Raw genomic sequence first — 17059 nt, 5'->3', positions numbered from 1 at the left:
TTTGCTCATCGTTCAGAAATCTTAACCACAACATCACATTGTTTTCTTGTATAAAGTGTTGTGGGATCTAAACACTAACACATTGGTACAATGCACAGATAATGAAATGGACTGATATCCATAAATGCTTATGCAATAACATGTGACTGTTTAAAGAGTTGCAGGGAACCTTTGTTGTTCTGACACGCTAAACCTGGCACGCTTTAAAGACTCATGCTCAATTACAAACCCTTTGAAGTATTGAATGGTACAGAGTACAATTTTAAATGCAAGATTTAAATGGAGATTTAAATGCAAGATTATTTGGAGAAATCCATATTGTTGTTATTATTATTATTATTTAAAAACAGAGAAAGAGAGGGGGGGAGGAGAACAGAGTGATATTCTAAAAATGTTAGTTACAGAGTGAAAAAGTTACTATCGAGACTGCGGTCAAAAATATTGAGGATGTTGAATTTACAACCTAAATGCTGGAGCTGTGATTGTCTCGATGCTACATATTACCATATATGGTGGACTTGTAAAAAGGTAAAAGCATTTGGATAAAAATATGGTGGATTATGCAAAATGTTCTTTAAAAAAGGATAAAGTTTACCCCTCAGTTATTCTTGTTAGGTATAATTACTGATTGTACAGTTGTAGAGATTAACCTGATTTTGCATTTAATAACAGCAGCTAGACTGTTGGTGGTGCAATACTGGAAGAAGGAAGATTTGCCTACTATTCAAGAATGGACATTAAAAGTAACAAACCTAGCAGAGATGGCTAAAATATCAGCATATCTCAAGGACCACTCAAATGAGAGATATAAACTGGAGTGGAGAAGGTGGATTGACTATATTCAAAATAAATATGGGACTAAGAAATTCCAGATAGTTTATGACTGAAGAAACAAGGAATGATATAATCTGTTTAGAGTTAGCCTAGCAAAGAGGAGTTAAAGCTCAAATGAAAGATGATACTAACCTTCTTTAAGTTTATTTTAGAACATCTTTGTTAAAGATTTATACCCTGTATTTGCTCTGGGAAGTCGGGGGGGGGGGGGAAGGTTGGGGGGGGGTTGGGTGGGGAGGACAGGGGGGGAGGTAAATATTTGCAAAAGTTTTTTTTTCTAAAAATTTTCAATAAAAAAATATATATATTGAGAATATTTTCTCCATTAAATTTGACATGTTTTATCCCAAATCCTCCAGCCAGAGTGTAAATGTAGACTTATTCCCATTACCTGATACATCCAAATGTTCCAAGTTTGGACACAAGGACACTACATCAAAAACTGCCTCATTGGAAATGTTGTAGCAACCAGAGACTTCTAATTGCCTCAGTTCTGGGCAGCACTGAGCAATGGTGTAAAGTCCTCGGTCTGTGAGCCGCCTGCAGCCACTAACAATTACCGTCTCCAGCATGAGACAGACGTTTGGGGTGTCCTGGCAAAGCCGCCGTGTCAGAACCTTCAGAGCTCTGTCCACGTTGATTGTCTCCCCTATCAGGCGAATAGTCCTCCAAAGCCGTGGGTCCCAAGCGAGGTTATACCAGCGGCGGCACACACGGGCACAACGGCACAACTGGTTGGTGGGCAAAAAAGAAAATATCTGGATCACCGAAAGGTCGGGAAGCCGGTGGATATTGGCCTGTTCTTTTTGAAGCCGAGAGGCAGCATGAATGGAAGGGTGGGTGAGGCAAGTGGAAGGAGGCGCGTGAACCATTGCAATAGTCTCTCCGGTGACCGAAGAGGAAGATGTAGAAGATTCTTTCCCATTTTGCAAGCCGTGCGAATTCGGTGGACATATTAATGCAGGACTGGGAGTGCTCAGAGTGCGCATGCTCAGGTCGGAATCTGAAAGACACCAAAGGACACGATGATGAGACTATTTCATAAGGTGGAAGCCACGTTCTGCATCAACATGCATACTTTAAAGCCCTACATGGTATCGGACCTGGGTACTTGAGAGACCGCCTCCTGCCAATTACCTCCCAAAGACCTATTAGATCCCACAGATTAGGCCTCCTCCGAATTCCATCTGCCGGCCAATGTCGGCTGGCAACTCCCCGGAGGAAGGCCTTCTCTGTGGCTGCTCCGGCCCTCTGGAACGATCTCCCTGTCGAGATCCGGACCCCTACCACCCTTCCGGCTTTCCGCAAAGCAACTAAGACCTGGCTGTTCCGGCAGGCCTGGGGCTGTTGAATTTTCCAGCCCCATCCGAGGTTACGACTGTTGCTGTATTTTTAAATTGTTTGTCTTTTTATTTTTATTTTGTACCCCCCTTCCCCTTCAGATTGTTAGCCGCCCTGAGTCTTCCGGGAATAGGGCGGCATACAAACTAAATAAAACCTTAAACATGAAGGGTTCCCAAGAATGTTTATGCTAAAAGAAGGCTACATGAATAAAAACAAGATTCTGGCTGCATTTAGACAAACAAAAAAAAACTACCATCAACTTTTTTTTTTTAATCAATTTGGCTTCCTACAATTATTTTGCAAAACAATGTGAAAATACTTGTTGAGTTTTGAACTGAGAAACACAGGAGTGCTTTGCTGAGTACTTCGCATGAGTGATTTCCTGGAAGAGTACTGGCAGGTACCATGCAGCACCCAAATCAGAGTTTATATTTATTTATTTATTTATTTATTTATTTATTTATTTATTTATTTATTTATTGACTTATATACCGCTTCATAGGGCTTTCAGCCCTCTCTAAGTGGTTTACAGAGTCAGCATATTGCCCCCACAGTCCGGGTCCTCATTTCACCCACCTGGGAAGGATGGAAGGCTGAGTCGACCTTGAGCCGGTGAGATTTGAACCGCTGAGCTGCAGATCACAGTCAGCTAAAGTGGCCTGCAGTGCTACAATGGCCAGAAGTTTTGTAAGACAAATATAGTTGGAGATTCTGGGATCTGGGCTTCTAGCATATTTGAAGGATACTAGTTAGGAAATCTCATTTTGTCTTGGAGATTGTTTAAAGCTATAAGAATAGGCGTATTTCCAATTATGGTATTTCTTCTACTACCAAGAGGTGCATACAACTATGGAAACATGAAGCTAGAATTGAGATCCTAGAACAAATATATAATTTTTATTATTGTTACTATTAAAAAAATCTAATGTATAGGAAATAAAAAAGGGAATCTTCTAGCTATTAAATAATAACACTGAATATTTTTTGAAGAAGTGATTACTCTTTCCCCAGTAGTCTATCCAAGCCAAAAAAACTCTTAAAAATTCATAGAATTATTTATACTCAGCTTTATATAACTATTATTTTAATTAACATGATATATTTAATTCAATCTTGCCTAGCATGAGCAGCAACAGCTGACCTGGGTTTCTAGAAAAAGTTACCAGAGACACTTAAAGTGGAATTTGGATAAAACCAAAGAATAACAAGGTGGTTTTAAAAAAAGGAAACCAACATTTTGATACATTATGCCTGGTTATAAATATAATTTATAATAGAAATAAACTCAAGAGATTGTTAGGAATTGTCACATCTTCACATTTTATTCATCTAGTTATTTGCATTTTTTTCCATTTATTTACATTGTAGTTTATTTAGATCAAAGTATAAATATAGAACATTAATGACAATCTGTGGATCAAAATGTTAAAAAGAATGTAGCTAATACTTTCTCATATGGGACAGTATTACAAAGCTTGATCACATCCCAGGTTTCCTTACAGCAATTGTCATGAAGCAATATGTTGCCGCCTTTCTGGGATATCTGAGGATGTATTAGTTAGTAGGAAATATGTATTGGCTAATAGTTTATTAATTAATAAATAGGATGTATACTCTTTCCGTGACCTGACCAATGCCCGCACGACAAAAGCGTGCCAACAAAATCGCGCCGAAAAAATTGCGGTGAGAAAACCACGAGGTCAATATAGCGCCCACAACAGTGCGCCGACAAAACTGCGTCCACAAAAGCGTGATTAGGGTTAAGGTAAGGGTTAGGGTTAGGTTCAGGGTTAAGTTTAGGGTTAGGATTAGGGTTAGGTTTAGGGTTATTACTTTGTTTTGGCGTTGTTTGTTGAAGGCGCGCTTTTGTCGGCGCACTGTTGTGGGCACTATATTGACCTTGCGGTTTTCTCACCGCGATTTTGTCGGCGCGCTTTTATCGTGTGCGCATTTGTCGGTGAACCTAGTCTTTCATGGTGCAATTTCATGCTGGAGCAATTAATAATATTAATTCAGAGCACCATGTATAGTAGACAACTTCACAGAACGGGAAATGTTGATTCAGCAACATGCAAGGACAGATTTGGTACTCTCATGTCCGGTGAAGATTAAAAACCTTTCTGTGAGTAAAAATATTTAGGGATAGATAAAGCCTATCTATCCCTAAAGATCAAGCATATGTTATTATGTTTGCATGTTATTGTTGCCATTGTTAGCATTCTCCACTGCAGAGGTGGGTTCCTATCAGTTCTGTCACACAGTTGTGCTTCATCCCCTACATATACCTATACCTATACCAGAGGTGGGTTCCTACCAGTTCGCATCTATTCGGTAGAACCGGTTCGTCAAATCTACCGAACTGTTTAGAAGAGGTTCCACCAGTGGACCCGGAAAGCAGGCCACACCTACAGAAGAGGTTCCAAAAATTTTGAAACCCACCACTGGTCCTTGGATATGATTATTCTACACTATCATGCTCCTATTTATAAACCTCAGTGCCTCTGTGAAAGGTAAGGATGACTACTGCGTTTGTGGTGCAATCAGAACATTGCGTGTGTTGAAGTTGTTTTAACGCAAACCAAAGATGCCTTTTAAAAAAGAAGTTTACATCCTATTCTTATGCATGCTAGTGCTGTGTGTGAGGTAATTTAAGGTGGTTCTGACAAGTGTCGTCGGCATCTTCATATCCGGTCATATGGGCAGCAAGCCACTCCCATCCGGTCACATGGATGGCAAGCCACTCCCACAAAGGAGGCCACACCCACAGAGTAGGTTCGAACAATTTTTGAAACAAACCACTGCCCCACTGGACATTTTTTAAAAATATTAAGGAATTAAAGTGTTAAATTCTTTCTTCAATCCCTTAATCACACCTTAGCAAAGAAACACAGATTTTAGTACAGCTTTAGTTCAACTCAAAATTGCACAGGGTGGTTTTCTAGAAGTTTAACAGATCTCTGGAGAAGGCTGGTTCTTTTCCCTAGCGTGGGGAACATGGCCCAGGCTATATAGATTCTTCATTGATTTGCAGTCCTTTTAGAATGAATGTGACCTCTGCCATCAAAGACAACAACAATTGGTTGTTAAGAATAGACAACACCTCTCATTTAAGGTGGACAACATACACTTCTTATTATTCTAACAGGCTGAGTTTCCTGCCCTTGAACTGAGTTGGAATCTTAATTTGGTGACCAGTGTGAAGGAAATTTGTGAAACAGGCTTGAAAACAACAACAACAAAAATATTGGGGGAATCTAAATATCTGGGTTTTTGTAAAGTCATTTTTGTCCGGAATAGAGATTATTGAGAGTTCAACAATTCAGGGATCCAAAGTATCTGAAATTTTCACAAGAACTTCAGTAAAAAAGATGAACAATGACAAGATAGCTTAGCACCACAACTCTTTTTCTGCAATCTAGGCAACCATGGGATAATTCTGGCTTTCTTCTCTATGCATTCTCTTTTCATAAAGATAACAAAGATAAGGATTAACAGATTTGGCAGATTTTCTACCTAAGACTTTAATGGCAGTCAAATCAGTGTGGAAAGGGTCTTGTTACTCTGAAAAACTCAATTATAGTTTTAAACCAGAATGCAAAGAAAGGTTTTGGCCATATTCAAGAAATGAAACTGCATATACATATAAGGAAAAAATAATTTAGCGAGTTGCTTGAAACTAAAAAAAACGGGTGGGGGAGGCTAACTATTGCTATCTGTATCTAAAAGCAATTCTAGGGATTCATTTGAAATTTCCAAACAAAAAAACAACAATGATTAGAGTTGTCAACAGTGTGATTGCATTTGCCAACAAGCTCCAAAATTCAAATGATCACACAAAATTCAAATGATCTAACATTGCATATATAGCAGTGGTGGGTTTCAAAAATTTTTCGAACCTACTCTGTGGGTGTGGCCTCCTTTGTGGGAGTGGCTTGCCGGCCATGTGACCTGGTGGGAGTGGCTTGCCGGCCATGTGTTCTCTCTCTCTCTCTCTCTCTCTCTTTCCTTCCTTTTGTCTCTCTGTCCCTTTTTCCTTTTTTTCTTTCATCTCTCTCACTTTTTCTTTCTTTTTTCTTTATTTCTTTCTTCCTTTCTTTCTCTTTCTCTTTCTCTTTTTCTGTGTGTGTGTGTGTGTCAGTGGTGGGTTTCAAAATTTTTTGGAACCTCTTCTGTAGGTGTGGCCTGCTTTCTGGTGGAACCTCTTCTAACCGGTTCGGTAGATTTGACGAACCGGTTCTACTGAACTGGTGCAAACTGGTAGGAACCCACCTCTGATATATAGTATAATATCACTAAGCTTCCACAAAAGATAAATATATTTGACAAAAATAATCTCCTCTCCTGTCTCAGTGTCTGCTTCTTCATCTGGAATGGGAGCTTCTGACATGTCATAAATTGATGTGATTCTTCCCACCAACACTGTACAGCATTCCTTGTGTGAGCACAAGTGATCCGCAAGGATTATTTCCTCATTTATGTTCACTTCTGCTCCTACTGGAAATCCCAAAGGTGCTTTTTTCAAGAGGCAACTGGACTTTCTTGCTTTTCTTTGAAGTTGTTTCGCTTCCCATGGATGAGAAGCAAAACATCTTCAAAGAAAAGCAAGAAAGTCCAATTGCCTCCTGAAAAAAGCACATTTGGGACAAACATGACTTAGATGGCCGAGAATCTCCATAGACGTTCTTATTGGAAAGTGAGTAAAATGATCATCTCGTTGTAAGGATATGTGTAAAGTATTTTGAATACTTAAGAACAGCTATATACAATGCATATAAAGAGACTATATAATGCATTAATAGAAATGGATTCGGAAACAGAATTAGTTAAAGACTGTATGATAAAGTGGGCACAAAACTTTGAAGAACCGATAATGTTGGATACATGGGAAAAGATATGGGTAAGAAATGTAAAATTTACACAAGCCCAACATTTGAGAGAAAACTTTTATAAGATGTTTTATAGATGACATTTAGATCCTAAAAAACTGGCCTCTATGTATCTGAACCTACAACCTAAATGCTGGAGATGTGATTGTGCTGATGCTTACATACTATCATATATGGTGGACTTGTAAAAAGGTAAAAGCATTTTGGATAAAGATATGGTGGATTATGCAAAATGTTCTTAAAAAAAGGATAAAGTTTACCCCTCAGTTATTTTTGTTAGGTATAATTACTGATTGTACAGTTGTAGAGACTAACCTGATTTTGAATTTAATAACCGCAGCAAGACTGCTGGTGGCGCAGTACTGGAAGAAGGAAGATTTGCCTACTATTCAAGAATGGACATTAAAAGTCACAAACTTAGCAGAGATGGCTAAAATATCAGCATATCTCAAGGACCATTCAAATGAGAGATATAAACTGGAGTGGAGAAGATGGATTGACTATACTCAAAATAAATACGGGACTAAGAAATTCCAGATAGCTTATGACTGAAGAAACAAGGAATGACATAATCTGTTTAGAGTTAGCCTAGCAAAGAGGAGTTAAAGCTCAAATGAAAGATATTAACTTTTTTTTAAAGTTTATTTTAGAATATTTTTGTTAAAGATTTATACCCTGTATTTGTTCTGGGAAGCTGGGGGGGGGAGGTGGGGGGAGGTGAGATTGGGGTGGAGAGGATAGGGGGAGGAAAGTAAACATTTGTAAAAGTTTTTTTTCATAATTTTCAATTAAAAAAAAAAGAACAGCTATATAAACATCAGGCGTTAGACAACCTGAATTGTGTAGGATATGGAATGAATTGCAAAGAGGTCTTCTATAAATCTTTAATGCTGTTCATTAAATAAATAAAAATGCCAATTTCATGGCTGAAGAAAGGGAATTATGATGACAATGAAAATTGGTGTAATGTTAAAGTACATCCAAACTAGATAAAACCCTTGCCAGCGCAACTGTACACATAAAACTTTACTCATTTTGTTTAGTGGAAAAGGTAAGTCTGCGAAAAGGAAGAAGCCAAAACCAGACCTGTATTCTCCATTTGCACGAATGAAGAAAATACCAACATTTATTTTCATGAACTATGCTACCTTTCAGCTCCCAGTATTAAACCACTGCACAATTCTTGCCAACTCTTACCTAGCAAAAGTTGCATCAAAAGCATAATCTTTAAGGATCATACGGAGTCAGTAAAGCGGAACAGGAGGGCAATTCCAGATGGCTATGCATGCATTAAACGTTATTTTCCACTGAACAAATATAATTGAATTTTTTTTTCAAATGGATACTTAATTACAACATGTTTAAAAAGTCCAGGCATGTGTATTTATATTATGGTGACCGAAGAAACTCAAAATTGGAAAAAAACCCAGACTATTACTGTACTCCTCTATGATTATCAATCCTCTAGTGCAGGATAATTATAATTATAGTTTCCTTCCAATTCCCAGGACTGTTTGTTGACACTGAAACAAGGCTATTGAGAGCAGTATTGTTTGTAGAACCTGCAATTTTACTATAGTGAGAGCTCACATCCTCAGTTCCAATGTGAATTTCATTTAAAGCAAGTAAATTTCATTTAAAGAAAATGATTTGATGTTTGATGTAAAACCTAATCATATATTTTTCTTCCTCTTAGATAGGATTGTTACGATCAATAGCAGGGAGAAACAACAAATGTGAATTTTATTTAAAAATAATAAAAATGTTTAGAAGTAGAGGCAGATTTGAAAAGCAGCTGACATTTAGCTATCTGTTGTGGCCCAGCAGGAGCCGTTGGAGCTGCCACCAGACTCCGACAGCGAGGGGCCCTATGAGTCGGCTCTGGAGGATGTGGAGGACCTTGGACAAGGTTCTGACTCCGACCAGGGAGCAGAGAGGCTGATTGGCCACCAGGAGGCGCCTGAGCCTTGGACCAGTGGGGAGGAGACAAGGGAGAGTGATCTGGATGCCAGCAGTGAGTTGTTCCTGGATGCCTGGCACCGAAGAGCTAATAGGCGTCAGGAAGAAGAGGTTCCACAACTCTACAGCGCCATTTAGAACCGGTTCCAGCTCCCTCCCCCTGCCCGTCCGCACATCATCAAGAGGAAGAGCGAGAGGAGGAATTCTGGGAGTTGAAGTCCACAAGTCTTAAAGCTGTCAAGTTTGAACACCCCTGGGTTTTTTTCCTAAAGAATTAGGGGAGCGAGGGTCTTGTAACTTGCCAGCTTTAAGACTTGCACACTTCAATGGCAGAGTTCCTGAGCCAACATGACTGGAGGAGGAATTCTGGGAGTTGAAGTCCACAAGTCTTAAAGCTGTCAAGTTTGAACATCCCTGGGGTTTTTTTCTAAAGGGTTAGGGGTGCAAGGGCCTTGTAACTTGACAGCTTTAAGACTTGCGTGCTTCAAATGCCAGAGTTTCTGAGCCAACATTTTGGTTGCTAAGCAAGAGCGTTGTTAAGTGAGTTTCACCACATTTTACAAGTTGGCCATGCCCAATCAATCACATGACTGCCAAGCCACTCCCACTCGGCCACATGGCACACATGCCACTCCCACAAAGCAGGCCACACCCACAGAAGAGGTTCTAAAAAAATTTGAAACCCACCACTGGTGCAGAATCTCATAGAGTGGCAACAAAATCTCCTCTCTCCCCCCACCCCCCACCACATAAATACACTCCTGTCAGAACCGATGAAGCTTTTTGGATGAGAAGTGAAACATCTTCAAGGAAACACAAAGTCCAGTTGCCTTTTGAAAAAGCACCTCTGAGAAAACTATAACTTGGATGACTGATAAGCTCCATAGACATTCACCACACAAACACTTCATTATGTTGACGGTTCAGATGTTGGGGACATGAACCCTGCAATTTCCATGTGGCCCTGAGTTAAAAGCAAGAAGCTGCCTTTAATATATACGATGGAAAGGCAGAGTAGATTGAGGCACAACACGTGACTGAAGCTTTCAAAATTCTTTTATAGAAATATGGAAACCATTTCTTTCCCCCTGGCCAGTTCTGTCCCTTGCCACTTGGCAGAAATGATTTTTGCTTCCCGTATTTTGAATAGAACTAAAAATACCACAGTTGCCTTTGTTTAACAAACAAAAAGCCAGCAATCGGCATACATGAGATCTGCCAAGACATATTTGGTTTCTGCATCAGCATCTTTCCTTCTGCCAACATGAAAAGCTTGTGAAAAGTCTATCACTACCACAAAGTACCTTGGAAAGGAAAAGGCAGTAGGGTGGGAAGGGGATGCATTCTTTCAGCCCTAGAAACAGGGAGGATAACGATACATTTATGCATACAATATGTTTGAATTACCATACACTCGAGGGAGGAAGGATCTTGCAAAATATCAAATAATTCTAATATAAGAGAAATAAACTCTGTTTATCAGTGTCGACTGGCGACTACCCGGAGGAGAGCCTTCTCTGTGGCTGCTCCGACCCTCTGGAACGAACTCCCCATGGAGATTCGAACCCTCACCACCCTCCAGGCCTTCCGCAAAGCCCTTAAAACCTGGCTGTTCCGACAGGCCTGGGGCTAAAGAACCGTTGCCCCCGTCTCGAATGGTATGATTGTTGTGTGTTTTTAAATCATGTATTGTTTTTGTGTCATTTTTAATTTGTCTGTATCCCCCCTTCCCTGGTTTGAGTTGTGAGCCGCCCTCACAAAGGGAAAAGGGCAGCATATAAATGAAATAAACATTCAAACATTCATTCTACCTTGCCTTTTCTTCAGGTGCTCAACATTTTACCCCCAAAATGATATCCTGTGAGGTAGCTTGGTCAGGGAAAAAGCCAACTTACTGACTTACTTACCTGGCCCAAAGAGACCCACTGAGCTTCCATGGCAGCCTAAAATTTGGGCCCTGGGTCCAATATCTTAAGAGCAGAGTGGGACGGAGCTAAGCGATGACACCTCTATAATACGTCTCACAACATTTGGACCATGCTTGGTCGTGGATTATAGTTTGCAATTCATAAAATGTGGGGCCGTCACTGGCTTCCATGAATTTGTTATACTTCACACAGTGAAGTGTTGTGACCCCCCCCCCTTCTCCGTCCAGGAATGAAAGCCAAAAGCCACGTAACTAAAAAGGTTCCTTTTAATCAGTCCAAGCTCTTATTGGCTGCAAGCCCAAATAAACAAAGATAATAGCTCTGACAAAAGTCCTATAACTCATAACAAAATGCAAACCCGGCTTCTCTTATCTCAAAACCACTTATCCAAGTTGGCTTCTCTCGGTTTGTGAATGCGAACAAGAACAATCACTAGAACAGGAACGGAACGTTGACTTCTGCAACCAGGGTGTGGCACCAACAGTTCCCTTTATACTCAGGAGAGGATCCCAATGAGCAACAGCTGCTCGCAATCTTCTCCTGTAAGTACTCAGTTGTTCCTTCCATCAAGTAACCCTTCGACGGGGTGCATCCTGCAACAACTCCCAAGTGTTTCCCTGAACACTCCCCTCTGATCCAATGCTCTGCCACCACCTGGTGGCCAACGGCTACTGCCGGGCCACAACACTGAAGTATAACAGGTATATAAGATGTGTAAGATTTGCTTCTAACAATGCTAGTCTGAGGATTTTCTTTGTGACTCTCCAGAAAATTCTCTAATCTGATGTATCCTCTCTCTTAATTTCTCTGTATGTTTCACATAAATTTAAATGAAGAAAATATTTTACCTCTAAAGTAAACAGAGGGCTTAATTCCATAAGACTGTACCTGCAAGCAGGAGTAGGACTTTACTACTAAATTGTGATATTTGTTCTCCTCTACTTTTATATCTCTAAAGGGCAAAGTCATAACCTTTAAGATTTGGAGTAATTTCTCCAGGATGAATCAGGATGATTAACACTAATCAATCAGTGGTTTTTTTGGTAACCAACTGGAATGAGTGATTTCTTCTGAAGTCAGTCCAGGAGAGAAGGTGGTATATATATAACCAAGTGATTGACGTGCCCTTTCACAGAGGGGAGTTTATTGTTAGAACTAGATTTAATTATAAATTCTGTTAGAGTTCTCTCATCAGTACCAATAATACAATACAATAGCAGAGTTGGAAGGGACCTTGGAGATCTTCTAGTCCAACCCCCTGCCTAGGCAGGAAACCCTATACCGTTTCAGACAAATGGCTATCCAATATCTTCTTAAAGACTTCCAGTGTTGGGGCATTCACAACTTCTGGAGGAAACTTCTGTTCCACTGATTAATTGTTCTAACTGTTAGGAAATTTCTCCTCAGTTCTAAGTTGCTTCTCTCCTTGATTATTTTCCACCCATTGCTTCTTGTTCTACCCTCAGGTGCCTTGGATACACACACACACACACACACACACACACACACACACACACACACACGTTGTATTTGTGCTGATAAATAAATAAAGGGAGACTAGTGTAGATCTATTTCAAGCTATTTCGCTCTCATCAGCTAGCCATACCCTTACTGGGATTCGAACCTGGGCTGTATTACATATTAGGCAGATGTGTTATTCACTAAGCTACAAGGTTCTCCTCCTTTATCAGCTGAGCTAGGGAAATAGGTATGTATTTAGTGTCACAACCCCTGGTATGGCCAAATATGGGAGAATGGAAGCAGTAGACTTCCTCCCATGTTTGGGCATACCAGGGGTTGTGACACTAAATATATATATACATATATATACATATATATATATATATATATATATATACATATATACATATATATATATATATATATATATATATATATATATACATACATACATACATATATACATATACATATACATATACATATACATATACATATACATATACATATACATATACATATACATATACATATACATATACATATACATATACATATACATATACATATACATATACATATACATATACATATACATATATATATATATATATATATATATATATATATATTATATAGGCAACAGTAAAAATATTGGGTTTCTGTCTGGATGGTCTCTTGTGATGAGCCGATAGACACAGAATGGAAGCAGTGAACTTCCTCCCATATTTGGGCATACCAGGGGTTGTGACACTAATCTCTCTCTCTCTCTCTCTCTCTCTCTCTCTCTCTCTCTCTCTCTCTCTCTCTCTCTCTCTCTCTCACACACACACACACACACACACACACACACACACACACACACACACACTAAAATAAATATGTGTACACTGGTTGGACATGGTGAATGTAAAGTCATTGAAATCAGAGAGATTTCCTTAGCCGTGGTTAATTTATTCAACTCTTTCAACGAAGGTGCTCCAAGCGTGAAGACATCTACATTCAAATCAGTGCTTTTTAATTGTAAGTAATCTTGGCTCTCTTGGGGAAATATTCAAATGAAATATAAATAAGGACTGTATTACTTTTGTGGTGCCTCAATGAATGATTACAATCACTTGAAGGATGGAAGGGGAAGAGGAAGGAGGATTTTTAAGAAATGCTTTATTAGGATCTCAGTAGACTTGCTATGCTAAAGAGAGCCGAGGTGGCACAGTGGTTAAATGCAGCACTGCAGTTCGGCTGTTCAAATCTCACCGGCTCAGGGTTGACTCAGCCTTCCATCCTTCCGAGGTGGGTAAAATGAGGATTGTTGTTGGGGGCAATATGCTGACTCTGTAAACCGCTTAGAGCGGGCTGAAAGCCCTATGAAGCGGTATATAAGCCTAACTGCTATTGCTATTGCTATTGCTTTGTTCTTAAGCATAGGAAAAGAAAATGAAAAATAAAATAAAATAAACCCCCACAGATACACTTAGCTGTTTGATAAACAAATAATCCAGTGCTTTCTCTCTTGCTGTCAGTTACACTACCAACCATCCTGACGTCCCCTTGAAATTCCTGGAGCTGATTCTTTTCTGCTATTATAAATACATAGACTGAAATCACCGAGAATGTAAACTTGGCGCGGCATCTAAATTGTATAACAAAACAACAGAGGGACCCGGGGAGTCGAACTCTTTTACGGGATGCAACTTCATCCGTTTTTCTGTTTCTTTTTAGTCCACTCTTTTTCTCATAAGAATACATAAACTCTTGGTCTTAAACAACAAGGTCCCTACATTTATGAGAGCAATTAGCTTTTGTTTAGACAGACGCATTTGACTGTCTCCTATATTTTTCAATGTTTCTCGTTTTCTTTGCCTAAAGCAAACAAAATCACTGTTTAGATTTTTTTTTTAAATTAAGAGCTGGCCACAGCCGATGTTCGTTTCACATCCTGAAACGTCTTTTAACTTCCAAAATGAATATGGTAGATATTGAATTTTTCAGGAGATATGCCATGCCAGCTTTACACGAAGACTCAAGATGAGAACATATGTTTTTGTCTCGGGCCTATGCAAAAATTTCATTTGTGGCCTCACTGGAGGAATGTTTGCCTTACAAATTCTCTTAGACAGATAAGCCCCCCCAGATTCAGAGCCCCGTGTGGCTCCAGAGAACTTTACAACTGATGAACTAAGAGGAATGGAGCATCTAAAGGGCAGAATTGACGTTTTGGAGTCTGGAACAAGGGAACTGTGTGTTTACTGAGTTACTCCACAAGGATGAAGTTGGGGGGGGGGGCTTTATGGTTTGTTTAACCCAAAGGTATGAGTTATAATTACTGAGATGGAGCAGTCATGTCTTCTATTGTTTCATTAATGACTTAACTGAATGAGTGCCAAAGAATTGACGCCTTTGAATTATGGTGCTGGAGAAGACTCCTGCGAGTCCCTTGGACTGCAAGGTGATCAAGCCAGTCAGTCCAAGAGGAGATCAACCCTTCTAGCCAGATCCTGAAGATGAAACTCAAATACTTTGGCCACCTAATGAGAAGGAAGGACTCACTGGAGAAGAGCCTCATCCTGGGAAAGATTGAGGGCAAAAGAAGGGGACGACAGAGAATGAGGTGGCTGGATGGAGTCATCGAAGCAGTAGGCGTGAACTTAAATGGACTCCAGAGGATGGTAGAGGACAGGAAGGCCTGGAGGAATGTTGTCCATGGGGTCATGATGGGTTGGACATGACTTTGCAACTAACAACTGCAGGAAGTTATCACCCAGCCCTCTCCCAGAAAAATATCCTAGGAAACATTGAAAAGACAGAATATTACATTTCCCTGGTTATGAAAAGGGAGAAACGTGTTTTAAAGAAAGAGTAACTCCCTGCAGCTTCCTGCCCGTTCCCCTTTGTTAATGGGCCATTAAGATGCTCAAGCCAGTCCCTTTACATAATAAAGAGTTCTCCCCTTCAGCTACAAGGTGATGGAATTAAGGCATGATTAGCTTTCACACACTCACCACATGGCATCTGAGAACTCAACCAAACCTGGATTCAAAACGCAGCCTAGAGAGTTGCCCCTGCATGGCCCCATGGGAGTCTAACAACCAATCAGAATACAAGATCAAGATCAAAGGCCAGAGAGGGCATAAAACCAGGGACTCAGCATCTCAGTCCTCCCTTCTCTTCTTCTCCACCAACATTGAAGCATGTGATCACCTTTTCTGTTCAGGGCTCAAGCCATGTGGTCCTGTCCACCATTAAACCATCTTTCCAAGCAGCCTCCATGTCTCCAGTGTCTTTTTCCCTACTTGGAGCCGAACCCAGAAGGATATTTCTTTCAACACAACAACAATGACTTAACACCATAGAAGGCAGTATGTTGCTAGTTTTCTCTGAGCATGCAAACCCACAATCAATTTTCAATTGCAGCCAGTCAGCCTATGGAAACACATACTGACCAAGAAAGTGACAGCGTGACCCCAGTGTCCATTATTCAGAAGTATACGATTGCTACGTACAGAGACTCTCATAAGTCCTTGTTTTAATAGAGGTTGGCAGCATGACAAGTTGAAAGAAGACCATGGAGATAATTATGTTTTTTTTTATTTTAAAAAATGGAATGGCCGCTTTGGAATACAATATAGCTTTATGAGGCTGATGCAGAGGTAGGTTCCTACCAGTTCGCACCAGTTCGGTAGAACCAGTTCGTCAAATCTACCGAACCGGTTAGAAGAGGTTCCACCAGTGGACCCGGAAAGCAGGCCACACCTACAGAAGAGGTTCCAAACTTTTTTTGAAACCCACCATATATATACACACACAGACAGACTCACACAGAGAAAGAGAAAGAAAAGAAGAAATAAATAAATAAATAAATAAGAAAGAAAAAGTGAGAGAGATGAAAGAAAAAAAGGAAAAAGGGACAGAGAGGCAAAAGGAAGGAGAGAGAGAGAGAGAGAGAGAGAGAGAAAGGAAGAAAGAACGAAATAAAAAAGAAAAAAGAAAGAAAAAGTGAGAGAGATGAAAGAAAAAAAGGAAAAAGGGACAGAGAGACAAAAGGAAGGAAAGAGAGAGAGAGAGAAATAGAAAGAAAGGAAGAAAGAACGAAATAAAAAAGAAAAAAGAAAGAAAAAGTGAGAGAGATGAAAGAAAAAAAGGAAAAAGGGACAGAGAGAGACAAAAGGAAGGAAAGAGAGAGAGAGAGAAAACACACACATGGGCGGCAAGCCACTCCCACCAGGTCACATGGCTGGCAAGTCACTTCCACAAAGGAGGCCACACCCACAGAGTAGGTTCGAAACCCACCACTGGGCTGGTGCAATCCTTTCACAAAGTATAAAGCTGCTCATAGTGTCCATGTTTTAAAAGGTGGAACTCCATGTGCAGCTGTAGGCCATTCAGTGCATTGTTCACACTGACCTTTGGCGCTGACCTTACTTTATCAGTGCTGAAAGGTCGCGTTTACTCTTCACAACATGACTTTTAATATCCTTGCCAAGGAAAGCAACCCGCAAAATACTAGCACATTCCGAAGACTTTCCCATGTGACTCGGGGAGAAAAATAAATGCAGCTCTGATTCCCAGGTCTGTTTGTTTTGTTTTGTTTTTAAAAAAAGAAAATATTTTGAATGCTGCAGTCCTCTGTGAAACGTTTGTTGAAAT

General features: G+C 40.0%; 1 protein-coding gene across 1 annotated transcript in view; it reads right to left on the bottom strand.

Annotated features, from left to right (window-relative positions):
* Positions 1-17059, bottom strand: part of FBXL7 (F-box and leucine rich repeat protein 7) — a 167968-nt gene that overhangs the window by 3560 nt on the left and 147349 nt on the right. The window contains exon 3 of the mRNA XM_032219994.1: positions 1226-1837. Within this exon, the coding sequence (XP_032075885.1) occupies positions 1226-1837 (612 nt within the window). The remainder of the gene's footprint in view (positions 1-1225; positions 1838-17059) is intronic.

Source organism: Thamnophis elegans, chromosome 6 (assembly GCF_009769535.1).
Source record: "Thamnophis elegans isolate rThaEle1 chromosome 6, rThaEle1.pri, whole genome shotgun sequence".
Taxonomy (NCBI): domain Eukaryota; kingdom Metazoa; phylum Chordata; class Lepidosauria; order Squamata; family Colubridae; genus Thamnophis; species Thamnophis elegans.
This window is presented reverse-complemented; position numbering and strand designations above follow the sequence as displayed.